The following is a 27,029-nucleotide window of genomic DNA, read 5'->3' as shown; positions in this document are numbered from 1 at the left end:
GTGCAACATGATCCATAATTGAGGGAAAATGAACCCAAATTAAATGTCTGGGAACAGAGTAACAGTTCCATACACTATGCTACACATGTCAGTGAAATAGCGGGCAGCAGCTAAGACGTGTAATAATTAGAAAGGCAATTGACATACTCAAGAGTTGAAAGGTCTTGTGCAAAATGGCTTCTGCTATAATTTTCTCAAAAGCAGGACACAAGGTTTTTTTTTTTTTTTTTTTTTTTTTTTTTTTTTGTCTTTTTAGGGACGCACCCACAGCATACAGAGGTTCCCAGGCTAGGGGTCAAATTGAAACTCCAGCTGCCAGCCTACACCACAGCCACAGCAACAAGGGATCCGAGCCTCGTCTGCAACCTACACTGCAGCTCATGGCAACGCTGGATCCTTAATCCACTGAGAGAGGCCAGGGATCGAACTTGCATCCTCATGGATAAGTCAGATTCATTTCTGATGAGCCACGATGGGAACTCCAGGACACAAGGTTTTCTACACTGGGACTCCTATACACACGCACGCACACTCTCTCTCACACACACACACACACAATGCACACACTTGTAACTCAACAGAGAAACACATTCTAGAGGAAAAACTGTAACAAAATGCTAACAGCCATTTTCTCCAGCTGATAGAACCCTGGATGTTTCTTTTTCTTCTATGGATTTATTGTGTGTACAGAGCATATTTACACCCCAAGGAAACGGACTGTCTTAAGATCCCACTGGAGGTCACTTGGTGATGAGAAGAGAGCCCGAGGACAAGACGCCTCATCTCAAGAGGATTCGTGGCCCCTCTCGTGGATGCCGTCTGCTCCTGGAGCAAGGAAGTCCCCATGGGAAGGCGTGTGTCGTGCTGGTCCTGCTCCCTGTCCCCATCCCATCCCTCCCTGGGACCTCGATCACTGTTTTCCCAAGGCCCGCGGACACGGCACTCACCGCCTCCTGCCCAGGTCGGCCTGCAGCCCGCTGCCGCCGTCATTCTCCACCGCGTGCTCCTGATGCTTCTGGCCGAAGGAGTCCAGCAGGGCCAGCAGCTCGGGCTGCGAGGCTGCGGGCAGAGCCACGCTGAGGAGCCGGCGCAGCGTGCCCCCAGGCAGCATCGCCAGCTTCGACAGGTATGACGCCAGCCGCAGCTCCTAGGGGAGGGAACACAGGGAGCTCAGAGGCTCACTGCTCTAAGCCTGATAAACAGCCCCTTTGAATGGCTCATGGTCTTAGGACATTTTGTCCCAGGCTGATGAATATTTCAGGAGCTTGGTCTTGAAAACATGTTCCCAAGTTCCCAGAGCTGTCAAAAAAAATGTATTTGGTCAGCAGCCCTGGCTTCCCATGACCTCCCCAAAGCCTTCATCTGTCCCTTCCAACGAGCCCTCTGCTCACTCGTCGCAGCTGAAACCCTGGCCTGCAGCAGGACCAATTAGCAGTTCTCCTCCTACTCGTGTTCTGTGAGGCGACAGGGCTCAGAGGGAACAGCACAGGCTCTGGAAACAACTGACATGTCCCTAAATCAGTGGACGGTTAAAGAAACGGTGCTCTGGCCAAACCCTGAGTATCAGGCTGCGCTGAAAAGAAAGAACTGGATAAATGCCCCGGGGCATCACGCGGAGCGCGATTCCACAGCCACATCCCGAACGAGTCCTGTGAATAACAGTCCGGAGCTTATAAAACGTAGAGACAGAGAGCAGAGCGGTCACGGTCAGGGGCTGGGGGAGGGGAGGGGTGGCTGTAACCAGAAAGCAGATTGTCGTGGCGACTAAACGGTTCCCTGTCTTAATCGGGGTGTTACACGAAACTGCATGTGATAAACGCATCCATGTCATGTCCACGCCCACTTCCTGGTTTTGACGTTGTACTAGAGTCCTGTAAGGTGCCACCACTGGGATAAAGAGTGACGCCAGGAGTTCCCATTGTGGTGCAGTGGTTAACGAAGCCGACTAGGAACCATGAGGTTGCGGGTTCGATCCCTGGCCTTGCTCAGTGGGTTAAGGATCTGGCGTTGCCATGAGCTGTGGTGAGCTGTGGTGTAGGTTGCAGATGTGGCTCGGATCTGGCATTGCTGTGGCTCTGGCATAGGCCAGTGGCTACAGCTCCGATTCGACCCCTAGCCTGGGAACCTCCATATGCCGCAGGAGCGGCCCTAGAAAAGGAAAAAAGACCAAAAAAAAGAGTGACACCAGATCAGAGCATCGGGACTGTGCAGACTAGCTTCGCAGCTTCTTATGAATCTAAAAGTATGTCCCCCCAAAGGTTAGAAAGACTACAGGCAGGCACTGTGCCCCCCCCACCCCCGCTGCCAGCCCCAGAGCACAGAACAGAGGGTCCCTGGGAAGTGTCTGTTTCTCTGCAGGCCTCAACTTCCTCATCTGTAAGATGGGGTGACAATGATACCGCTGTCAAAAGGTTCATGAGGCAAAATGAGCTGGGGCGTGAAAACGGTTCCGTGCTAGGAAGACAAATCGCAGAGACTGCTCCGAGCGGCCGGGTGCGCTGCCTGGCCTCCTGACCAACGGGGGGCCTTCCGTGGGATGTTACACCGCAAACCCAGGAGATAAAAGGGCTTTACTCAGCAAGGCCAGGGCAGATGGCTGCTGAAAAGCCATCGGCTCAGGGCTGCCAGCTGCCACGTCCCTTTCTGGGTGGAAGAAGCTTATTTGGGACACAAAGAACAGGAGAGAGATGGAAAAGCAGAGAGACCCACAAAGTCTTGGCCATTTGAGTCCCCAGAGCTCAGCCCTGCTCTTTGGGGGAACAGTTAGGCCTTTGGTACATTTCCTCTACACTGAAATTAACTTGCAGAGACTTTCTGTTCCCTTCACCTGCAAAGACGTCTGACTCTGCGGGACATCTAAGGGCCGTGTGTGACGAGCTGTGGTCCCCTCAGTGAGGGCTGGTCCCTGCTGTTGTCACGATATTTGCATGAGTCTCCTATTGCGGCTGTAACAAACCATCCCAGACTTTGCGGCTTAAAACAACACACATTTGTGGGAGCTCCTGTTGTGGCTCAGCGGGTTAAGAACTCAACACAGCGTCCATGAGGATGTGGGTTTGATTCCTGGCCTCATGCAGTGGTTTAAGGATCCCCCGTTGCCATGAGCTGTGGTGTCAGTCACAGAAGCGGCTCAGATCCTGTGTTGCTGTGGCTGTGGTGTAGACTGGAAGCTGCAGCTCCAATTCGATCCCTAGCCTGGGAACCTCCACATGCAGCAGGTGCAGTCCTAAAAAGAAACACACACACACACACACACACACACACACTCACACTCACACACAGTTGCTCTACGATCCCGAGGCCAGAAGTCTGGAATCAGTGTCACTGGGCTAAAGTCAACATGTCAGCCAGGCTGGCTCCGGAATCTGTTCCCTGGCCTCTCCCAGTGTCAGGCTGCTGCCCGCATTCTCTGGCGTATGGCCCCTTCCTCCAACTCCCAAGCACATCCTCCAATCCCTGCTTCTGTCTTTGTCACGTGGCCTTCGCTGCAGGCTGTGACTCCTGCTCCCCTCTTTAGGGATCCCGTGATGACCTTTCGGGCTCCCTGGGCGAATCCGGGAGAACACCATCATCTTACAGTCCCGAATCCAGTCCCACGTGCAAAGCCCTCTGTGCCACACAAGGTCGCGTTTGCAGGTCCTGAGAATGAGGACGTAGGCGTGTTGCCATTACGCCAGCTTAGCAGCACAGTTGTTCATTTGTTCATTCAATTAGCATCACAGTGAAGTCCTACTGGGCGCCAGGCCCTGTTCCAGGCACCGGAGACAGAGCAGTAAGTAACGCAGACAGAAATCTGCTTCGCCAGGCTCACCTTGGGGTGAAAGAGACAGATGGTAAGCCTGCAAACAAACGCTATATCAGGTAGTGGTTAACTGAGGGCCAGGATGGAAAACAAGGCAGGATAAAGAGAGAGGGTGCTGGGGGCGGGGTTGGGGTGGCCGATGTTTGAGATGGGTGATCAGGGAAGGCTTCCCTGAGGAGGTGACTCTGAGAAGGGACCTGAAGGAAGTGAGGAAGCGAGCCATGGGCACATGGAAGGAAGAGCTTTCCAGGCAGAGGGAAGGCGGGGCCAAGGCCCCGAGGTGGGCATGTCCTCGGCGTGTCTGATGGAGAGGAGAGGGGCCGGTGTGGCCGGAGCGGAGCGTGCGAGAAGGAGTGATGGGAGATGAGGCGGGACGGGTGGGAGGGAGGCGGCTCACGCAGACCTCACTCTCAGGAGAAGGCGGGCTCGTCATGGCGAGATGCGATGTCACCGCAGCAATTTAAGCAGCGGGAATGATATGAGCTGATTCTCACTCTTTTTTTTTTTTTTTTGTCTTTTTAGGGTCGCACCCTTGGCATATGGAAGTTCCCAGGCTAGGGGCCAAATCAGAGCTGCAGCTGCCACCTACACCACAGCCACAGCAACACCAGATCCAAGCCATGTCTGCAACCTACACCACAGCTCATGGCAACGCTGAATCCATTTAACCCACTGAGCGAGACCAGGGATCAAACCCGAGTCCTCATGGATACCAGTCGGGTTCATTACCACTGAGCCACAACGGGAACTCCTGATTCTTGTATTTAACCTAGCTCCTGGCACAGAGGGAAAAAATGGATAAGCCTGGACCTCATCAACACGCTGCAGACTCAGTTCTTCCTGTGGCAGGCCACTGACCCTGCATAGCTTGGGATCACCAGTGGGGACCCCCCAGCCCATGGCCAAGGTCTTGCCAGCTATGAAGCTTCCCGATCAAGAATCCTCAACACAGGTCACTGAACGGGGTCAAGGCTTCTTGAACATGGTGACACAAAAAGCATCCGTGTGGGTCACGTCGCCTTAAAGATCTGGAGCCATTTCGAGAGACTGGAATGAATTACACGGCAAGGTGGGGACCAGCGGTCCATGCGGAAGAAGGCAGCAGGAAGACCATGCTCGCCAGCAGGCACTGCCTGTCCCTCTTTCCTGCTTGGCTTCACCACTGCTGCACGTGGCATGGATTTTTGCTGTTTGGGTATATTTTGCCATATTTCATCCCCGTCTTTATTTTTAAGAAACACTGCTTATTTTAAGGGTTGCAGAAAATGCAGAAAAGCACAAAGACTAATGGTAAAGAAATTACTCCAGATGTCATTATCCAGAAATAATTATCTCATCCCAACTACATTCCAGGAAACTTTCTAGGCATTTATGTAAGTGGATGAATGGATAGATGGATGGATGGCTGGACAGACAGGTGGACAGGTGGATGAATGAAGAGACAGATGGATGGTGGGTGGATGGATAGACAGATGGACAACGAGACAGAGAAATGGATGGATAGATAGACGGCGGGTGGATGGATGGATAAACAGAGAGACAAACGGACTCAGAGACAGATGGGTGGGTGGACATGACTCTAAAAGTGAGATCGTAATCCATGTAAAATACTATTCGGTTTATGTATTCATTTTGTTGACTGCCTGTTTCTGCCCACAAGAGTATCAGCTCCTGAAGGCATGGACTTCATCTGTTGTGTTTGCAGCTAAAATCCCAGTGCCTAGGCGAGCATTTGTCACTTACCAGGAGCACAGTAAATATTGATTCAAGAACAAAGCCTCTTCAGAAGATGACAGGGTCTTTGTAGTTGAGCTCACTCTAAGTCATGCCCTGTGTGGTTCAAAGAGAATGCCACTCTATTATCTATGAGTGGCCACAGTCACGCTGGAGCCTCGGGGGAATAAAGGTGACGACGAGTTCAGTAGGGACCACGGATGGGGTCCCAGCCTCTCCCCACAGCACAGGGAAACTTCCTGCCCAGCCGAGTTAGTGTCTGTCTTGTCTTCTTCTTCTTCTTTTCTTTCTTCCTCCCTCCCTCCCTCCCTCTCGCTCGCTCTCTCTCTCTTTCTTTCCTTCCTTCCTTTTCTTTCTTTCTCTCTTTCTTCCTTTTTTGATTTTTATGGCCATACCCACACCATATGGAAGTTCCCTAGGGGTTGAATCGGAGCTGCAGCTGCCAGCCTACACCACAGCCACAGCAACAAGGGAACAAGCCTCATCTGTGACCTACACCGTGGCTCATGGCAACGCTGGATCCCCGACCCACGAAGTAAGACCTGGGTTCCAATGCGCGTACTCACGGATACGACTCAGATTCATTTCAGCTGCGCCACAACGGGAACCCCAATGTCATTCATTTTTAAATGAGCACCCCCTTCCCATTTTATTCATAAGCAATTAGAAAATACTTTGCTTCGAAAGCCACTAGAAAATACTTTGCTAGTTAATATTTTGCTAGTGCAATAGCAATGGGAGAAAGCCTGATTTAAAACCAGCTCCACCACTGACTGGCTGCAGGACATCGGCTAAGTCACCTCACCTCTCGGACCCTTAGTTTCTTCATCTGTCAGCTGGTGAGCCCCTCCACGCCTCCCCTCAACCTGGGGCCGAGAGCTGCTGTTGGTTCATCACTGTCAGAGAAGGGCTGATGGATTGGCAGCAGTGCCCAGGGGAGGCTCTTCCCACTGCCAGGGTCCCCAGAGCAAGGGGGAGATTGCTGGGACGTGTGAGATGTATTTAGCACACAGGAGGCGTGCGAGAGCTTTATGCAAATATTGTCATAAATATGCAAAAAAGGCGCTGGCAACGTTGCAGCTTAAATATAAAGGTATGGGTGCTAATGTGGAAACTATCTTTCATGCGGATTTGTAATTTAAACTATGTTGTCCCTAAGGCATCATAATCAGAGGAAAGAAAGCAGGGGAGAGGAGAGAGCGAGGAGGAGGAGCAGGGGAAGGAGGAGGAGCAGGGAGAGAGGGAGGGAGGGAAAGAGGACTGGGCTCCCTTGGCTATCCTTTCGCCTGGTACAAAAAAAGGAACAGGCAAAATACAGGACTCCTCTCTACAGGGTGTGGTGGTTAATTTTATGGGTCAACTTGTCTGGGCCACAGGGCCAAGACATTGGGATAAGCATTATTGGGGCTATTTCTGGGAAGGAGATTTTGGATGAGATTAACATTTAAGTCAATGGACCGAGAAACAGACGGCCCTCCACCATGTGGGTGGGCCTCACCTAATCAGGTGAAGGCCCAACTGGAACAAAGACTGATCTCTGAGTCAAAGGGAATTCTGCCAGCAGAGGGCCTTTTTTTCTTTTTTTCCCCTGACTTTTTAGGGGCACACCTGCAACATATGGAAGTTTCCAGGCTAGGGGTCGAATTGGCACAGCCACAGCGATGCAGGATCTGAGCTGAGTCTGCAACCTCCATTGCAGCTCGAGGCAATGCCAGATTCCCTAACCCACTGAGTGAAGCCAGGGATAGAACCGTGTCTTCATGGATACCAGTTGGGTTCGTTTCTGCTGAGACACGACGGTAACTCCAGGCTTTTGGACTTGAACTGCAGCTTCAGCCCCTCCCTGGGTCTGCAGTCTGCCGGTCTACCTGCCAGCCTACTGGGACTTTCCAGTCTCCATAATCACAGGAGCTAATTCCTGCAAGTCAGTCTCTCTCTGCCCCAAGTCTTTGTGGTTCTGCTTCTCTGGAAAACCCTCACTAATATCCAGGGGCTGGCTGAGTAGACACTGCTGGGGGGACTCTACAAGGCACAGGGGGCTGAGGAAAACCACCATTCTGACTGGTCCCTATGGCCCAGGGCTTCAATTCCAGTTTTAGTCTTGACAGGGCCAATTCTTTAGCAGAGTTCATGGTTTAAAAGAGCCAACAAACTAGGGAGTTCCCGTCGTGGCGCAGTGGTTAACGAACCCGACTAGAAACCATGAGGTTGCGGGTTCAGTCCCTGCCCTTGCTCAGTGGGTTAAAGATCTGGCATTGCTGTGAGCTGTGGTGTAGGTTTCAGACACGGCTCGGATCCCGCGTTGCAGTGGCTCTGGTGTAGGCTGGTGGCTACAGCTCCGATTCGACCCCTAGCCTGGGAACCTCCATATGCCACAGGAGTGACCCTAGAAATGGCAAAAAGACAAAAAAAAAAAAGAGCCAACAAACTAGAAATGAACCTGGATGACATTCTGGGTGCCACCTGGCCTGTGTGTCAAGTGTCTTAGTGACAGAGAGGAGAAGGGGGGATCAAAGTGAGTGTGGGGATGGCTCGGTGCCCACGGAGCCAGGCCCAGGAGCATCACCTGCTTGGCAGGGAAACTGAGCAGACAGAGCGCCCCTGGTGCCACTGCCAATGCCAGGCTGGATCCTGAGCTCCAAGCCCTGGAGCAGTCACGCCACCGCTCTGCCTGTGTCTTGGTTCCTCTGTTTGAAAGATGGAGAAGACAGTTGTTGCTTCCCAGTGTTCTGCAAGAGTTCAGTGAATAACAGATGTGGGCTCTGGGACGGTACTCCCTGAAGAGCAGGAGTTCTAGAAACTTCCACTCCCTCCTCCACCCCCCCCAGTTTGGAGCTCAGAAGATTCTGGTAGGAGGAACCTAAGCTCCAATCCAAGCTCCATCTGGCTCCTCAGTGTGAACCTGGGCAATATTTTCCCTCTGAAGGACCTGTCTGCAATGGGTCATGGCAGACCTGCCTGACGGTCTATTCCCTGGCCCCGCCGTGGGTGCGTGCTCTTCTTCTGTTGTAAATACTTAGAAAGCCTGTGGAGTTCCCACTGTGGCACACTGGGTTAGGAACCTGACTGCAGTGGCTTGGGTCACTGCAGAGGCGTGGGTTCTATCCCTGGCTTGGTGCAGTGGGTTAAAAGACCTGGTGTTGCTGTGGCTGCAGTGTAGGTCAGTCCTCCTCGGATTCAATCTCTGGCCCAGGGACTTCCACATGCCATGGGTGTGGCCATTAAAAAAAATCCATTTAGAAAGCCCAGGTCCGCTCTCGAGACAAAGAGGAAGAAGCACGTTAGATTCCCCACTGACCTTGACACAGCCTGGCCTTCCTGTCTGGTGTGACTGAGTGATGGCCTTTAAGATGTCCATGCCCCAGCCCCCAAACCTGTGACTATGTCATCTTACCTGGCAAAGGGGCTTGCAATTAAGCTTAAGGATCCTGAGCTGAGATTATCCTATAGATCATCAGTGGGTCGTCTAACCTTATCATCACGTCTCTCTTAGAAGCAGAGAACTTTTCCCACTCTGATGGGTCAGAGAGATGTGACGATGGTGATGAAAGGAGCAGCAGAGATGCAATTCGTTGGCTTCGAAGATGAAGGAAAGGAGCCCTGAGCAAGAAACGCAAGCACATCTAGAAGCTGGGAAGAGCCCTCGGCTGACAGCCAGCAAGGACGTGGGCGCCTCTGTCCTACAACCGCAAGGAACTGAATTTTCCCTGTGACTTGAATGAGCAAGAAACAGATTCTCCCCAGAGCCTTAGAAGGATTACAAACCTCGATGCTTTGATTTTGTCTGGTGAAACCCCTAAAGGACTCCTGACCTGTAGAACCAGTAGATAATATATGTGTGTTCCCCGAAGCCACTGAATCGGTGGTAATGTCTTACAGTAGCGGTGGGGAATAAGACAAGCAGAAAGCTGTGTTGTGCCTATGGCTGATTCTGCTGGCTGGACACCTGAAAGTGTCCCCACCCCTTCTCCTCGTGGGCTCTCTTCTCGGAGGCTGGGGAGGGCATGCTGGACGTGCAGCTGGGGGGCCACGGGCCAGGTCTCAGGACGTGAGGAGACCCGGGGGCACGGACAATCCTGGAAACAAAAGACAGCAGGCTGACCGCGTCCTAGATTTACCTTCTTGACCGGAAGGCAGACACAGTGGCTGGAACTCAAGAAGGAAGAATCATGGAACGCGACCATGATATCACTGCACCGAAGCAAAGTCAGACACCTGTGTCCAGACCCCTGGGGGTCAGCACAAGCCACTGTCACAAGACCAATCTCAACACAGAAAAGTCAAAACTCGGGGTACACTCTCACCGGCCTCCTTGCACGGTCCAGATTTCAGGGACCAACTTTGTTGCTGGCGGAACCCACTCTGTATTAACCTTACTTAAGACTGAGAAGAACAAGGTTCGAGCCTGTGTCGAGTCACAGAAAGGCAACGGACCAGGGCTCTAATTATTACTGCCATTGCCGCTGCCGTGACCCCTGACCAAATGCCCTCTGCGTGCTGACCCGGGGCCAGGGGCTTCTCGAAGATCCCCTGGGAAGCTCCCAAGGCTCGTGTTAATCCTGCTCGTCCTGCAGGTGAGGAAGTGTAGACCCTGAGAGAAAGGAGAAGTGACGGGCTGGCCGGGGGTGGGCCCAGGACGCGGCGACCGTGTTCTCACCTGGCCGTACAGGGTCACAAAGGCGTCCATCTCCATGTTTCCCAGCACATCTTCCAGCACGACGCTGTCCTCCTGCTCCTCTCGCAAGCTGGAGTGAAACCAAAATCCACGTGAGTCCAGGCTTCATAGGAAGCGATCCTATGAGAGTGTCTAGTTATTTAAATAACAAAGAATCACCAATCTAACCTACACGATGGGAAAAAAAAAACAAAAAAACCCATTGATGGAGACAGCCAGAAGACACGTCCCTCTTCTGACCCAGATTACTTTGCAAATAATGTATCAGGGACGGCCCGCCAGGATGAGGGGCTCCTAGAAGCGACAGGTTTCGTGGGAGCCGCATAGAGACGTTTCTGTGCCTTCGCAGGGCAATCCGTGGTCCGCGTGGCCGTTAGCATAACCGACGCCATCTTGGGCCCCGACAGTGTCCTCTGCGCGTCCGCTGACCCACCCAGGACTGTGCAGTGAACCACGTCCTGGTCATCAGGGGCTCTGTAGTTAATAGACACTGTGTAATGAGCATCAGGACCAGGTAGCCTCTATGCTTTGTTGGTCCCCAAACAATGATGAAAACCTCCCTGGCATATTCCAGGCACCCACAAGGCGAGTTGCCCGTTCATAAATCTGGACTTAGGAAGGCACGCCCCATTTCCAAGCACCTACCCCCACACCCCAGGTTAAGTGTAAAACTGGCCCCGTGGCCCCTCCGGGGTGCAGGGTGCAGCTGTGAAGGCTCTGGATTGTCGTCCGCCTGACCCCGCCCCATGAGTCAGTTACCCTAGAATAACCAGATTCATTGATGTCATGGAGCTGCCTGCCTCGTTTTTCCATCTCGAGATGTGACCGTTTGGGGGGGTCACTTTTTGTTTGCTCTGACCTCCAGCAGGAATTCTTATCTGAAAACTCCCCGTATGAGCTGTGGTGTCTGAGCTCAAGAACGTCAAATCTGGGGGAGTTCCTTCACTGCGTGCCCTCATGTTAAAACAGGCCTGGAACCATCTCCCAAGGATGGAGCTGGCTCTGTCCACTGAGGCTGGGTGGCATCTTATCACCTGAGACATGAGGTCCATCAGGCTTCTCGACTTCCCCCCAAAGGGGTGTCCTCAGCCCATCCCTCAGCCAATTATACTTGGCATCCTGGTTTATCCAGCCTACATTCTTGCTGGTGAATACAAGCCAAACCCTCTGCAGGTACAAGTCATACAAAAAGCTTGATCATCAGCCATTTCCTCTGTGACGCCTGGAATACATTAGGGTTTTAAATACCCTGAAATCCTAAATCAAGCCTAAATAAAGTCAACCTCTCTGAGTGTTTTCCAATGCTCAGATTCAGTCTCTCTGCTATTATTTCACTTTGATGCCGTGTTTACACAGAAAAGCATAATCAAATACATTAAAATCACCTGTAACCTCACTGCCAGAAATCACATCGATTAAAATTGGGCCGATTTTCTTCCAGTTAATTTGCGCATGTGTTTGCAAAAATGGAATCAGGATGTGTGCAGCCTGTGCCCCAGACCATTTAGATATCAACATTATATTTACAGTGGAAAATTATGAAGCCGTTAAAAATTGTGTTTTCCAAAAGACATATGCACCCCCTGTTCATTTCAGCACTATTTACAGTGGCCCAGGTAGGGAAGCAATTTAAGTGCCCATCCATAGATGCATGGATAAAGAAGATCTTTTACACATACATACCTATTCAGTGGAATATTACTCAGCCATAAACAAGAATGGATCTGGCCACTTGGGGCAACATGAATAGACTTGGAGGGCATTATGGGTATTATGCTAAGTGGACTGTCAGACAGAGACAAACAAATACCTTATGGTTTCACTTACACATGGAATCTAAAAAATAAAACAGGAGTTCCCATCGTGGCTCAGTGGTTAACAAATCCGACTAGGAACCATGAGGTTGCGGGTTCGATCCCAGACCTCTCTCAGTGGGTTAAGGATCCGACGTTGCCGTGAGCTGTAGTGTAGAACACAGACGCAGCTTGGATCTGATGTTGCTGTGGCTGTGGTGTAGGTTGGTGGCTACAGCTCCGATTGGACCCCTAGTCTGGAACCTCCATATGCCACAGGTGTGGCCCTAGAAAAGACAAAAAAATAAAATAAAACAGAAACAGACTCATGGATACAAAGAACAAAGTGGTGGTTTGGGGGGAGTGGAGGTGGAAGGGGAATGTGGGAGAATAGTTGAAATAGGTGAAGGGGATTAAGAGATACAAATTTATGGCTATTAAATAAATAAGTTGGGGGATATAGTCAGTAATATTGTAACACCTTTGTACAATCATGGACGGTCACTGGCCTTACTGCTGTGATCATTTCATGATGTATAAAAATACTGAATCAGGAATTCCCACCTGTTGTGGCTCAGCGGAATCAATCTGACTAGGACCCAGGAGGACGCATGTTCGATCCCTGGCCTCGCTCAGTGAGTTAAGGATCTAGTGTTGCCATGAGCGGTGCTGTAGGTGGCGGAAGCAGCTCGGATCTGGCGTGGCTGTGGCTGTGGTGCAGGCCTGTGGTTACAGCTCTGATTCACCCCCTAGCCTGGGAACCTCCGTATGCTGCAGATGCGGCCCTAAAAAGACAAAACAAAACAAAACAAAACAAAAACCCTGAGTCATTATTATGTCGTACCTGAAACTAATATATTGTATGTTAACTATAACTCAAAAACAACATACCTAGACACTGTGAAGGGAAAAGATATTTTCCAAGTGTTCTTAATGCCACGGGCAAAGGCTAATTGTCCAATTACTTGAAAAAGAACTCCAAAAACAACCAAAAAGATGGGATTTCTGTTGTATAATTTTGCAAGAGCAGGCCATAATAATACTATGTTTAGGAGTTCCCTGGTGGCTCAGTGGGTTAAGGATCTGGCGTTGTCACCGCTGTGGTTGTGGCCACTGCTGTGGCACGGGTTGACTCCCTAGTCTGGCAAGTTCTGCGTGTTTCAAGCGTGGCCAAAAAATAAAATAAAATAAAATACTACATTTATGGCGAGGCCTGTGTAAGACACGTGTCCAGTCCAGTCTGGCTCATGCGCTGTGATGTGTAAGGTAAGCGCTGTTTTGGGAAGCTGGGGGATGGGGCCCATGGAAGCTCGGCACTATTTTTTGCAGCCTCTTAGGAATCTAGAATTATTTCAATATAAAAAGTTGAAAAAGACTATCTTTAGGAAGACCTCAATCTTAAAGTTTCAATAAAAATTAAATATTAAATAGACATTAAAAAATGAGGTTGAGATCGATGTCAGGGAAGAAGCAGCATGTTATGACATTAGCAGCTCGTGCCTGGGACAGCGCATCAGACGGCTGCACGTGGGCGACCTCCTGGGCCCTGATCTGCCGAGTCTGAGAAGCCAGGTGCCCCCAGGCCTGCAGGGACTTGAGCATGGAGCTCTTGGCTCACCTCTGCTGCCGGTGCTCCAGGACCTTCTGCCCCTTGCTCAGGGCTCGCTGCAGGACAGCGGAGATCTGCCTTTCAGAATCCGTCTCCTCCGGCTGGTGTAGAAGCCCAGGCTCCTCGCCCGCCCATTGCTGCCGACTGGCCAGCACCCGCTGCAGCTTGGCCGCCTCCTGGTGCGCCAGCTGGTCCTCCAGCTTCCTCTCCAGCTCCTGGAGCTCCTGCACACAGAGGGCTGGAGTGAGCACGGGGCAGGTGGGCTGCAGGGTAAAATCCTGCTCAGCATGGCGCTGCCGGCCTGGCACATCCTCCTCTGGCTGCCTCTCCCATCCAGCTTTGCCCAAACCATATGATGAAACTGCACCCCCGGGCCTTTGCATGTGCTGTGGCCCCATCTGCAGGGCCTTTCTCTGCTTGCCCAGCCAACTCCGAGTCTTCTTTCAAGGGCTGGCTTTAGAAGAACCTCCTTAGGAAAGGGCTCTGTCTTGTGCCTGGTCTCAGCCTCTGGACCGTGATGCTGCTGGCTGGAGACGCCTGGGGGTTGTCACCTGGGTCCATGCGCCTTGCGGCAGCCCCCACAGACATGTCCCTGATGGGCCAGTGTCCACGTGGGATCAGCCCTTGGGGTTCTTACGACTGCCAGATGCACCTTGGCCACAACCATCAAAGACCTTGAAAAAACAAGGTTTATTGCTCACATGTCCTGGACGGTACAGGGCACCCCCAGGCCACAGGGCAGGGTCACAAGCAGGACCGAAGGCTCTGCCTTTTTTGGGGGGCATTGAGGTTCGGGTGCCTAGGGTTTCACGGGTTCACTCTTTGCTGGTGAACTTAAATCATAAGAGGAGGCATTAAGGTGCGTGGAAAGCAAAGGAGAGTCACCCATGGGGTTATGTAAGCAAGTGGGTCAACCAGAACTTTCCACAGAACTTCATGGGTGAGGCGGCCTGGCTTTTATCTAGCTCTTTGGTTGGCAAGCTCTTTATTTCAGAGGGCTGCCTCTGAGTGTCAGGCACTTACAATATAATCACAAAAGCTAACGGTTAGGCACCTACGACAGGCGCCCCAAGTCCCCAAGTCCCCGGGGAGATGCAGACTCCCCTCCTCCCCCCACCACCCCTCCTATCTTCCTGTTACGGACTGAGCGTTTGTGGTCCTGCAAAGTCCATGTGCTGAACCCCTAATCGCCAGTGGGATGGTGTTTGGAGGGGGGACCTTTGGGGGGTAATTAGGTGGAGATAAAGCCATGGGGGTGAGGCGCCCATGATGGGATCAGTGCCCTTCTAGGGAGAAGAGACTGGAGCCCCCTCTCTGCCGTGCCTGCGAGGGGCACACAGTGGGAAAGCGGCTGTCTGAGAGCCAGGGAGAGATTTTTCACCAGAAAGGGAACTGGCCGGCCTGCATCTTGATCTTGGGCTTCCCAGCCTCCACAAGTCTGAGAAAACAAACGTCTGTTATTTAAGTCCTGCATCTATCATACTTGGATGCAGCAGCAGGAGCTGACTAAGACAGTGCCCCATTTTCTGCTGGGGTGTGAGCTGTGAGCTCCTGGGGGGCGGGGATGGGGGTGCAGGGCTGCATCCCCGTCCTTGTATCTGCAGCGCTTAGCACCTACCTGGCAGCTCTCACCTGTCACTGACATACGTCGGGTATCAGCACGCATCCTACTGGATGAAAGCTGTGCTGGCCCAGCAAGTGTGGACCACACCTCGCACTGACTGTGCTCAGGTCATGCCCGGCACTGCTCTAAATGCCCTGCATATATGCATCTCACAGGATCCTTATAACTCGGAATACGCGTTTACTTTCCCCGTTACAGATGATGACACTGAGGCAGAGAGACAGAGTAATTTGCCGGGCCACGCAATTCATATGTGGCAGAGCCAGAACATGGGGCCAGGCCAGCTGGCTCCAGAGTATGTGTCCTTAACCCCCAGCTATACTGTCTCTCACTGGCTGAACAGAAGAAATCTATATTCTTAGGCCACCAGAGTCAGAGAAGAGAAAATGGCCAGAGAGATAAATGAGGTGACAGCGTGGCCAGTGCATGGGTGGCCATGGACGCTCCGGGATGCTCTGAGCGTGGGCTTCCGTCGTGCTGAGGTTTCCAATTCTGATCGTCCTTCTAGTCGCTGCAGCCCAAATGGAAGCATAACCAAACACAGCATTTCCAACAGCGCTAATGAGTTCACAATGGTGTGTTCTGTCTGGGGGCATGGAGCCTGGTCATGCACCAGACTTCCACGGAGGTGCCAGCCCCAGCCCACTGCGAGCGGAAGGCCGGCTCAAACCCACAGCTGCCAGGGTCCTCCAAAAAGGCAGAGCACAGAGAGCCGATGCATCACACTCTGGTTTCTGAGACCGGGTGAGCCCTGGTAAAGAAGTTGGGGGGTAAGTGGATCCTGCAGGTTGTAAGCTGCCGATGGCAGGTTCTCCCAGAGGTCAGTTCTGGCCCCCAAAACCCTGCCACTGAGCACAACTAGAACCCAAGATTTGGTTCTAGAATTGTCTTCCTTATTGCCTGCTCTCTCCACTAGAGTTCAGATGCTGAAGCAGGGACTCTATAACTGTCTTATTCATCTCTCTCCCAAGAGGAGGCAGGCACAGGGCTTGCGGAAGGAGTCACAGTAATTAGCATCTTCTTCTTCTTAATAATAATAATAGCAGTTAGCATGGACTGAATGCTTACATGGTGCTAGATTCTTTTCATGGTATCTTTACATAATAAGCATTTGTTAATGTCCTATTTTATAGATAAGGTAGCGGAGGCACAGAGAGTAAGTAAATTTCCCGAGGTCCCAAGAACCTGAGAGAAGAGTGTTTCATGTTTCTCTGACTCTGGGCTCCATCTCTTGCTTCTGTTGTGTCTGGTAAGCCCTCTGTGGGTATCTGTTGAGTGAATGGATAGAGAGATAGACGGATACGTGATGATGAAGAACATAGATAGACAGACAGATGGATGGATGGATGGATAAAGAGATAGAGAGATGGATAGGTAAATGGATGGATGGATGGATGGATAGATAGATGATAGAGAGATGGGTAGGTAGATGGATGGATGGACGGATGGATAAATTAGATAGATGATGGATGGATAGATGGATAAAGAGATAGAGATGGATAGGTAAATGGATGGACGGATGGACGGACAGATAGACGGACAGACAGACAGATAGATAGATAAAGAGATAGAGAGATGGATAGGTGGATGGATGGACGGATGGACGGATGGACGGACGGACAGACAGACAGATAGATAAAGAGATAGACAGATGGATAGGTGGATGGATGGATGGATGGACAGATGGATAGATTAGATAGATAGATGATTGGATGGATAGACAGATGGATAGATGGATTGATGGGTGGATAGATAGGTAGACAGACAGTGAGCTCCAGACCTTTTACTGGGCACGAGGGATTCTGGGATGAATGAAACATGGCCCCAAGACCCTGGAAATTCAGCCTAGTGTGGGAGACAGTTGTGCGAACACCAGTTACAGTGACAGGTAATAGCCCATCTCAGGGAATGGAGATGGAGGGTTATGTGAGCACAAAGCTGGGAGAGACCAACTCTGCCCAAGGCAATCACAGCTGGCTTCACAGAAGAGGCGACTCGGCTTGCCTTAGCATATGAAGAGGAGTTGGCGGGGGCGGGAAGGGGGGAGCAGGAGCATTCCAGGCAGAGGTCCTTCAAAAGAACGGCGGCCTGAATGTGTCTCAGGTGCTCAGGAAGCTGTAGGAAGGTCCAGGGGCTACATCACAGGATCTGAGGGAGGGAGGCGTGGAGGTGAGAGATGGAGCTGGGAATGGGGCTGGTCAGTGTGATTTTTCAGGAAGATTCCTCTGGCTGCATTAGGGAAAGAGGGAGGCAGGTGGAACCTGATGCAGGCAGGGGGTGTGGTCTCTGCTCTCCAGCTGCAGGACTGTGGTGAAGCCTCGATTCCATCCATAGAATGGGAATAAAAACATCCCGGGGTTGACCCAAGGTCTAAATGCTTAACACGATACCTTGGACTTGATGACAGCTCAGTTGATGCGAGCTACTAGGGTGTTATTTTTGTTTTTCAGGTCTAGATTTACCAGAGGAGTAAAGCTGGGCAGCAAGGTTTGGAAGTGAGAAAATTCAGGCAGAATTGACAGATGGGTGATGGGCAGTGAGGCAAAGCGGCGAAGATGTCCAGCCCAGGCTTGAAAAAGAGGATACGCAGCAATTGAAATGGAAATGCATATACAATGGGGACCGTGAGTCCGGGGTCGTGTTATCTGTTCTGAGCAAGCCCCTCTGATTTAAACTTGCCCATGACTGCCACATGGCCCTGCAATTCAATTATGTCTTGCGTTGTGTCCCAATTTCATAAAATGAGTCTAAATCTTTCATCGAATGAGGGGGACTTGATATAGTTTTCTTAGGAGTCATTGCTTCCAAAGCATTTCATTTCATGCTTTTCTAATTCTCCTAAACGTGTAATAGCCTAAAAGCCCGTTCCCAATGGGAAAGTGGCTTTCACAGAATGATCAAATTGCAGAAGGAAAGTCTCATATCGGGCACAAAATGACAGATGTGTCTTCTCTTCAAATGCCCATCTTCGCTCCAAAAAGAAAACAAAAAGGCATCATATCCAATGACTTAGCAGGAATTTAATAATATAACCTCCTCTGATTTATTATCAGCTGCTTCCAGTTCGGGACACATTAACTCCTCTAAACACACAGGAGAATAAAGAAGCTCTGATGTTACTCCAAAGGGCTTTGAGACCAAATTGAAAATGTCAGTTTTGTGCCATCCAATTACGAATAGAAACGAGGGTCGTTGCAAGTGAAAAGGGCCATTAGGTGTCTTAGGGCTGAACTGAGGTAGCTCTCAGAGCGTTTATAATGAGGAGATGAAGGGTGAGTTGAAAATCAGAATCTCTCTGTATCTTATTTTGCTTCTACCTTGTTTGGCACATGACCTTGGACCTGCCCTTCCTCTGAAGTCCTCGCTTGCTTCACCTATAATTCCAACAGTGCCCACAACCCCAGCACACACGCCAATCACCTGCCAGTACCACTTGCTGTGGGTTTTGGGCAAAAAACCTGCAGGAATTTCCACCTCTTATTAATTTCCTAAGGCGTCTTATATTGGAAGAGTGCTGCCTTCAAGAAAATACTTGTTCTGTGTGTACCAACATGACCACATGGGTAGTTCCTTTCATCTATTTATTTAATTTTATTTAGTTTATTTAAGCTAACTGATGAATTTTGTAGGTGAATGTTTTAAAGTTAAACCAGTCTTATATTGCTGGGGAAACTCGATCTGGTCATGCTGGATTACATTTTTTTATAGATGGCTGGAGAAGGTTAATACTTTTTTTATGAACGGCACACCTACGCTCCTAAGTAAGACCGAACTCTAACTGCTCTTTTTCATTTATGTCTGGTTTGGGTGTCAAGGTTATTTGAGCTTCATGAAATGAGGCCTATTCCCTATTTTTTTAACATTAGAAATAATCTGCATATGCGATTAGGAAAACTTGCTACCTGAAAGTTTGGTGGAGCTCACCTATAAAACTATCGAGGTTAGATATTTGTGTGTGAGTGTGTGTGTGTGCGTGCGTCTGTGTGTGTATGCACGAGAGAGAAACAGGGAGAGGGAGAGATTTCTAAACCACTGAGTCAATTTCTTTCATGGTAATAAGACTATATTCCTTTTTTCCCTACTTGAGCCAGGGAGTGGTCATCCATAGTTTTAAAGAAAATTTTCTGTTCTATTTCAGTGTTTAAATTTAACTATTCAGAATTACTATTCACAGAATTCTCTGATTTTTAAAAATTCTAGGAGTTCCTTGATGGCCTAGTGGTTAAGGATCAGGTATTGACACTGCTCAGCTCTGGTTCGATCTCTGGTTCAGGAACTCTGGACTGCCAAGGAGGGCCCCCCAAAATTCTTTTGATAAGCTGCTTTTTATACTTATGATATCATTTGCCCCTTGTCTCTTTTTTAAATGGTCAATTTGGCCATTATTTGTATATTTTATTAGACTTTTTTTTATATTAAACTTTTCACTTTATTTTCTCTGCAGTGGTTTCATTTTTAATCTTACTCATGCTCTCTTACTTCCTTCTATTTTCTGTAGGTTCATTTTGTGGTTGGTTTCCCTTGTTTTATACAATTTAAATTGTGAGGCTTTCGTCTTTTCCAGTGTAAGTTTAGGGCATTAATTTCTCTCTAAAAACCGCTTTAGTTGAATCCTGCAAATTTTGGTAGCTTATATCTACAATATTTTTCTGTTCTTTGAATTTTTGTATTTCCATTATGATGTCTTTGACTCATGAATTATCCAGAAGTATGCATAAGGCTTCCAAAGTATGGACGTCTTCATCTTTTACAAAATGGATTTAACCTTAATTGCTCTTTTTCAAAAAGGCGGTCAATAGGGTACGCATTCAGTCAATTACTTTGTAACTGTTTCAATAGGAAGAACGTATATTCGTGCATGGTCAGCCTCGAGCGTGTGCGTGTGCACGTGTCACACAGATTGTTAAATATGCGATTTCGTTCATCTACACCTTCACTCGTGTTTCATTTGATCAACAATCAACCACAGAGGGAGGCGTGCTGAAACTTCCCGCTATGATCACGGACCTATGGATTGCTCACCGTTGTTTTGTCAATTTTTGTGGTTGCTGTTGTTTGAGGTCTTTTGCTGTATATACACAAGGATCGAATCACATTGCTGTCTGAGGGAATGAAACTTTTAAATCATTTTGGTATTATTTTTCTTTAATCATTTCTTAAATCATTATTTTATCTCCTATACCGATAATTCAGACAACGAAAGTCTTTGGGAAGCTTAATCTGGGTTTCTGTGTCTCCTGTGTAAAGTCATCTTGCCTTGCTTCTTGATGCGTTCGGAGACTTTGAAACTCTTAGCTGAGAATTCCTACTTGGCTGAACACAATCTGTGAAAATCTTGAGGCGGATGGATCGAGAATATTTTTCTCTGCAGACAGAGGATCTGCCTTTCCTTCAGCCACGTGCCAGGGCAGCCATTCAGTCCGGAACCATTGAACTGTATCGCTCTGGCGGGATAGCCCTGGGAACCATATCTAGTCCCTTGGGATGGAGCAGGATGGAGGGTAATGTGAGAAAAAGAATGTATATATGTACGTGTGACTGGGTCACCCTGCTGTACAGCAGAAAATTGACAGAACACTGTAAACCAGCTATAATGGAAAAAATAAAAATCATTAAAAAAAAATGTATCACTTTGGAGGCTTCCTGTCTGGATGGCTAAAATATGTTGAAGATGGCGACGACCGACTCACAGGGACGACTCCCCTCCACCCTGCAGGGCTGAAGGTGGTCGGGTCACGCTGGTGGCTCCTCTGGACCACAGGTGGCTTTCTCTTCCCACTGCCCGGGGGTTTCTACTGCCGTGCATTCATGCAGCATCTGGATGTTTTGTGCTGGATGCCAATGAGTGCCCTCTTCCTCCCTTTCCCTAAAAACGGTGTCACAGTGCAGGGTGCACGATGCTTGCGGGAAAAATAGCCTGGACTCTTCGGAGTCTAATTTTTTTGGTTGGCTTGCAGCATATGGAGGTTCCCAGGCTAGAGATCGAATCATAGCTGCAGCTGCCGGCCTACACCACAACCACAGCAACGTGGGATCTGAGCCGCCTCTGTGACCCACACCACAGCTCACGGCAACGCTGGATGCTTAAATCCCTGAGCCAGGCTGGGAATCAAACCTGCATCCTTATGGACACTAGTCGGGTTCATTACCACTGAAGCCACAACGGGAACTCCTTCAGAGTCTAATATCATTTGTGACTTTTGTAAAGAAATTATGGGGGCCCCTGCTTGGCAAGATCAACCGGGATAGTCCATAAGTGTGACCCAGCAGGGTGAAGTCAGAAACAGATGCATTTCTGGGTCCTGTACCTTATTAGCTACGCGGGCCTTAGAAAGAACCTGACCTGCCACCTGCCCGAATCTCATTTCTTTACCTGAGAACTGAGCACAGGAACGCAGTACCTACTCCACAGCATGACTCAATGATTAACACACATAATTTCTGACAAAGAGCATAATTGCAAAGGTGCATACAATTGCAACCTATTATCAATCAGGCTTAAATGATCATCTCAAAAGACACATGATTAAGGAAAGAATTATTAATGCTTAAACGAGGCCATGCCCATTCAAAGCTCGTTAGCGCCTGCCTGCCACACACACGCGGCACAGCACTCAATAAATGCGAATTCCCTTTTCTCACTCTAAGTAACTATTATACTATAATGATGCAGGAAATTCTAAAAATTGCACATAAAGGACTTAAAATTAGTCCTCAAAAGGGTTATGCCGGTAGCTTTTGTTTTATGAATATACCTCTCAGGCCTTGAAAAAAAATGCAGCGCGTAGGAATGATGGGGATCATTAGAATTATGAAAATAAAAAAAAAAGAATCCGATATTTCACTGCCTCTGAGGCGCCATTAATTGCAAGCTACATGGCTATTTTTCATAACTCTGTGAAAGAAGCAATTCTGCCGCTGGCAGCGGCAAGGGGCATCCCGGTTTCCCAGATGTTAAAAACGGGAACATTCAAAAGGTCTGCTTCCCAGGAGCCAAGACACAGCCCTGGGCTGCAGAGCGCACCCACTCGACCCTCCCCAGCACCTGCGGCACAGGCGGACCATCGACGGGCCCTTGGTGGTGGGAGAAAGGGAGGCGGCCGCCCTCGGAAGGAGAGGGATGCGGTGCAGCCCCCACTCTCCTCCTCCCCGGGTCCCCCACTCACCGGGCTGTGTGACTCCAGGATCTGCGCGCAGGCCGACTTGGTCAGGGTCTCGGACGCACTCAGCTCCTGCAGGAGCAGGTCCTGGACCGTCAGGAGGGCAGTGTACGCCCACAGGGTCCTGGCCCTCCTGGCCGCCTTCTGGAACTGCAGGGAGACCAGGGACTCGGCAAAGTGTCCCTCCTGGGCCTCCAGCTGCTGCACTCTCTCCCGAAGCAGTTCTCCTCGGACCTGGAGGGATCAGCCAGAGACCAGAGATCACTAAGCGGGGGGGCCGTGAGGACAGAGCACGTGGCTTATACAAAGAGCGCCCTGTGTCTGTACCTGTGCGGGCAGCTCAGCCAGTCACAAACTCAGGACCCCGAGCGAGGCCTCAAATTGCTCCAGCGCAGCAGCGTGGAATCTGCAGGGCGCAATTTAAGGTCTCGAGGGCATCTCTGCTTATCAAGACCGCTGCGGGGCTTCTGGAGTCTAGCTTCTGGATTCCACAGGGATCGCCCTGGAGGGCAATCGAACTGTGTAGCGCTCCAGCCCAAAATCCTTCAAGGCGCCCCATCCTCCAGGATGCACGTTCAGTCTTCCCAGCACGGCCTCCGAGGCTCTCACTCCGATCCCAGCGGAGGTCCAGCTGGAAGAGTCCGGGCTGCTCAGCCCCCCTCCACCCACACACCGGGACTCTAACCGCTCCCAACGGCTCATGGCCCTGCACCCCAGGCTCTACGTCTAGGAGCCACATTCTCTGCATCAAAGGGCCCACATCCTCCTTCTCCTGAAGACTTTGTCCTTCGGGTCTCTGATCCCCAACAAGCCACCCTGAAGCATCCTCACTCTGCACATCGGTCACCCGCTTCTCTGTTTCCTTCCCCTCCTTCTCCTCGTCCCAGCTGCCACCGTTTGCTCTTCTGGCACAGAGCTCCTGGGGGGAGAGCCCCAAACCTGAGGGGCCCAGCCGCTTCTGGATGAGGGACTCCATGTGCTCCCCTCATTCACCCACCGAAGCAGCGCATTCCTGTGCCTGTACGTTACAACTACTTGTCATACTTTCTCTAGAAAACGTGCTACCGTGAACGATACAGTCTAATGCTTCTCGGGCTTCACCTTCCGAGCCCCCACAGGCAGGTCTCTGCAGGTGTGCAACCCTCTTCGGTCAGTGTGTACCGTTTCCCCTGCACAGGAGCCAAAAGCACAACCCAAGTTCATGTACTGCAGGTTCAAAGACCGGTACATCTCACCTCCCATAAAGAGAAGCGAATAGATAACATCCGAAGCAAAGAAATCAAGAAACTGGAAGACAGGCATGCGTTTTAAAGGTATGGGGGTCAACAGCAAAAACAAAATAATCAAAAAATTGAAAATTAAAAGCACTTATCCCTGAGGATTTAAAAATGCGTATGTGTGGTTGAGAGAACTGCTTTTTCCCCCCCAGCACAAACCTTAGAGAATTATGACTCTTTTAAAAGGATGCATGGGTGCCTCGGTTTGATCAAAACGAAAAGTAAAACTTTAGAATGGACGAGGTAGAAAACAGTTACTACATTCCAACTAGTCCAGAGATAACCATGGCAGCCTTCTGGTTTGTGAAAAGTAGAAGCGGACTAAAGGATTAGACAGGTAAGCGGAAGCCGGCCTGGGAGGCCCTGCCTGCTCTGTTCGGGAATCTGGATGCGGTCTGGGGGCCGGTGGGAAACCATGAAACTTCCCTTCGAATTTTAGATGCTGACAGTTGGCCTCAGGGGATGAAACAGAGGCCAGGAAAGACAAGAAGAGAACCATCTGGACGCTTCCCCAGTCTTTGTGGGTGGATGGATGGATCCTCCCACTTCTTCTTAAAATGCATATTCGCTGTCAATGCACCTTCTTTTCTGAGCTTTATAAGGACCCTTGTCATTGGTTTGCTCTTGTCAGGTCATCTGAAAACGTGCACATTAGTCTCAGGCTTAAACTCTAGATGCTTCTGAAATGACGGGCATGTGAAAAGCTGTTCCCAACGGACGTGCCAGCCACCTCTGCACAATTGCTGAGGCCACTGCAGAAACAACACAACAGGGCACACAGCCAAGTGCAGTGACGAGGTGCCCTGCTGGTGAAGGGATTGCTAATGAAGTGTGCACGCCCAGCGTAGCGTGCAACCTGGAGCAGGTGAATGAATAAGGGATGGGTGCGTGGTGAGTGGCAGACGTGCCCACATCATTGAAATAATACCGGGAGTACGAGGTAAGCAGAAAATGAGGGCGTGGCACACTCATTTCCAGGTCAATGCTCCTCAAGAATATTTAGGAGAGATTTATATATACTCTGTGCAAAAAAAGTGAGAGAACACAGCAAAGATTAACTGAAATATTGCCGTCTAATAAAAATGTGCTCCTAGAGCACAGGGAGAGCATCCCGAGACCCGAGCTTTAGGCTCTATCCTGTCACTTAGCAGCTAGGCGATCCTGGACAAGCCTCTCGACCTTTCTGAGTGTCAATAGTCCCATCTGTGAAATGGAAATAGTCAGAGTTTCTCCGCCTGCCTCACTGCAGAGGGGGTGCAGGATATATGCAGAGGTTCCAAGGTCATCTGAAATATCAAGAGGTTGAGAAGAACCTAAATGTCCATTAGTTAAAATCATTTCAGTAGTATTCCGTTGTGTACATATACGTTTCTATGAACCACATCTTCTTAATCCATCATCTGCTGATGGACATTTGGGTTGGTTCCGTATCTCGGCTGTTGTGAATGGTGCTGCAATGAACACACGGGTGCGTGTATCTTGCTCAAGGAAAGTTTCGTCCGATTTTGGAATGAATAAGCAATGAGATCCTGCTGGAGAGCCCTGGGAACTATATCTAGTCCCTTGGGATGGAGCAGGATGGAGGATAATGTGAGAAAAAGAATGTGTGTATGTATGTGTGACTGGGTCACTGTGCTGTACAGGAGAAAATGGACAGGACACTGTAAACCAATGATAATGGAAAAAATAAAAATCATGAAATAAAAAAATATCACGTAAGGTCTGCACCTACCATGAAAGGCTGTGTTGACATAAAAGCAATGAGGAAACACTTCCCTACCGATATGGAAGTTTCAGTGTTAAGTAAAAAGCAGAGATGGTACATGGATGGATAGATGGATGGATGGATGGATGCATGGATAGATACAGACAGATAGACAGATCAATCTATTCTTAATAGTTGGAAAGTAAAGACGAGCCACCTGCTTTGTGCTGTGTCTCCACTCTGCTCTATGGATCGGCCTTGGACTGAGGCAGGAGGAAGCAGACACGCACTCTGTCCGGGACAAAGCATTCAGCAAGTAAGACCTTGGCCAGGGGCCACTGTGAGGGGAGGCGGCCAGTCCTATAGACCCTCAACTGCCCCCAGCTCTTGAGAGTCTACTGGAGGTCAAGGTAGGTGCTCGAGCGCCCCTTGACCACGTGGGCACCCACCTCCAAGCAGCCCTCCTTGGCTGCCCTCCAGGAGAGGGTGGTGGCACTGACTGACTGACCATGGCCAAGAGCAGCTCTGACCAGTTATCAAGCCCAGAACCTTGCCTTTGCTGAGGGGCTTGACCTCAGGACCCCTCAGTTCCCAGAGAGCAACCCAGTTCTCAATGGGGGCTGAGCTTGTTACCTTAACCTCCATCTACAAACATAAGGAAAAGAACAGATCAGACTAAGACACGGCCCCCAACCCCTAGAGCCAACACGAGCAGAGGTCAGGAGAGGAGGAATGACCAATGGAAACCTCCTTCCAGAACTATGCGAGAACACGGTCTGCAAAATACTCTCTGCCCGGGGCTGAAATCTTATCTGTTTCACATCAGAAGGACTGAGCTTCTCCTGCAGCTTCCATGGAACTTCGGGACCTGGGTCCTTCCTGCCTCCTGGTGCTCCCCTCTCCACATCTAACGCGTCTATTTGTCCTTTGGGAGGACGAATAAAGCCACAAGGTAAGCCTCAAGGAATCCAAAGACTTGTCATGTAGACACTTTGTTTTCTAAAACATACTAAAAGTAATTATCAATAACAAAAAGATAGAGCTGCAACCTACACCACAGCTACAGTGACCCTGGATCCTTAACCCACTGCGCCGGGCTGGGGATCGAACTGGCACCTCGACAGGGACAAGCCAGGTCATTAACCCACTGTGCCACAATGGGAACTCATAAGACAGGGTGTTTTTTTGTTTTTTGGGTTTTTTTTTTTAAGGATCTGCTAACATTAAAAATCCATCCCAAAAGGATAGGTTAAAAAGTTCAACTTCTGGCCATGAGAGAGGAACAGGGAACAAATTTACTCTTAAGGCAGATCTACGTTCTCGTGACTAGAAAACTAGACAAATCACGTGATGCAATGGCTTGCGGACACTGGACCACGGGCAGCACAGGGCGGGGACACTTGAGAGAAAGGAAGCGGACGAGGTGAGCCCCACGCTGCCCTATCCTGCAGCCTGAATGCAGTTACCAGGTCACCACATGGTAGGGGGAACCCAGGGGTTGCCCAGGGGGCTCAGTAGGTTCAGAAAAACACGCAGAGCTGGGGAGGCCACTGCGCCTGGGATTCGCGAGCCAGAGTCCCAAAGAGCAGGGAGCTGCCGAGCTATGCCCGGTTTGCAGGGCTGCTGACCCGGCTACAACATTAGCAACCG

The 27,029-nt window shown here is 50.0% G+C and overlaps 1 protein-coding gene across 5 annotated transcripts in view; it reads right to left on the bottom strand.

Annotated features, from left to right (window-relative positions):
- The window catches only part of EVC2 (EvC ciliary complex subunit 2), a 130,795-nt gene that overhangs the window by 6,783 nt on the left and 96,983 nt on the right, over positions 1-27,029 (bottom strand). For all 5 annotated transcript variants that reach the window (XM_084971428.1, XM_084971429.1, XM_021100987.2 and 2 more), the window contains 4 exons: positions 22,404-22,631; positions 13,623-13,837; positions 10,194-10,281; positions 948-1,147 (listed from right to left, as the gene is read on the bottom strand). In XM_084971428.1, coding sequence (XP_084827554.1) covers positions 948-1,147; positions 10,194-10,281; positions 13,623-13,837; positions 22,404-22,631 — 731 coding nt within the window. The remainder of the gene's footprint in view (positions 1-947; positions 1,148-10,193; positions 10,282-13,622; positions 13,838-22,403; positions 22,632-27,029) is intronic.

The sequence above is a fragment of the Sus scrofa genome, chromosome 8 (genome assembly GCF_054392235.1).
Source record: "Sus scrofa isolate SSC_HxYL_T2T_F1_AM1 chromosome 8, Sscrofa_HxYL_maternal_Yorkshire_Landrace_v2.0, whole genome shotgun sequence".
Lineage (NCBI taxonomy): Eukaryota > Metazoa > Chordata > Mammalia > Artiodactyla > Suidae > Sus > Sus scrofa.
This window is presented reverse-complemented; position numbering and strand designations above follow the sequence as displayed.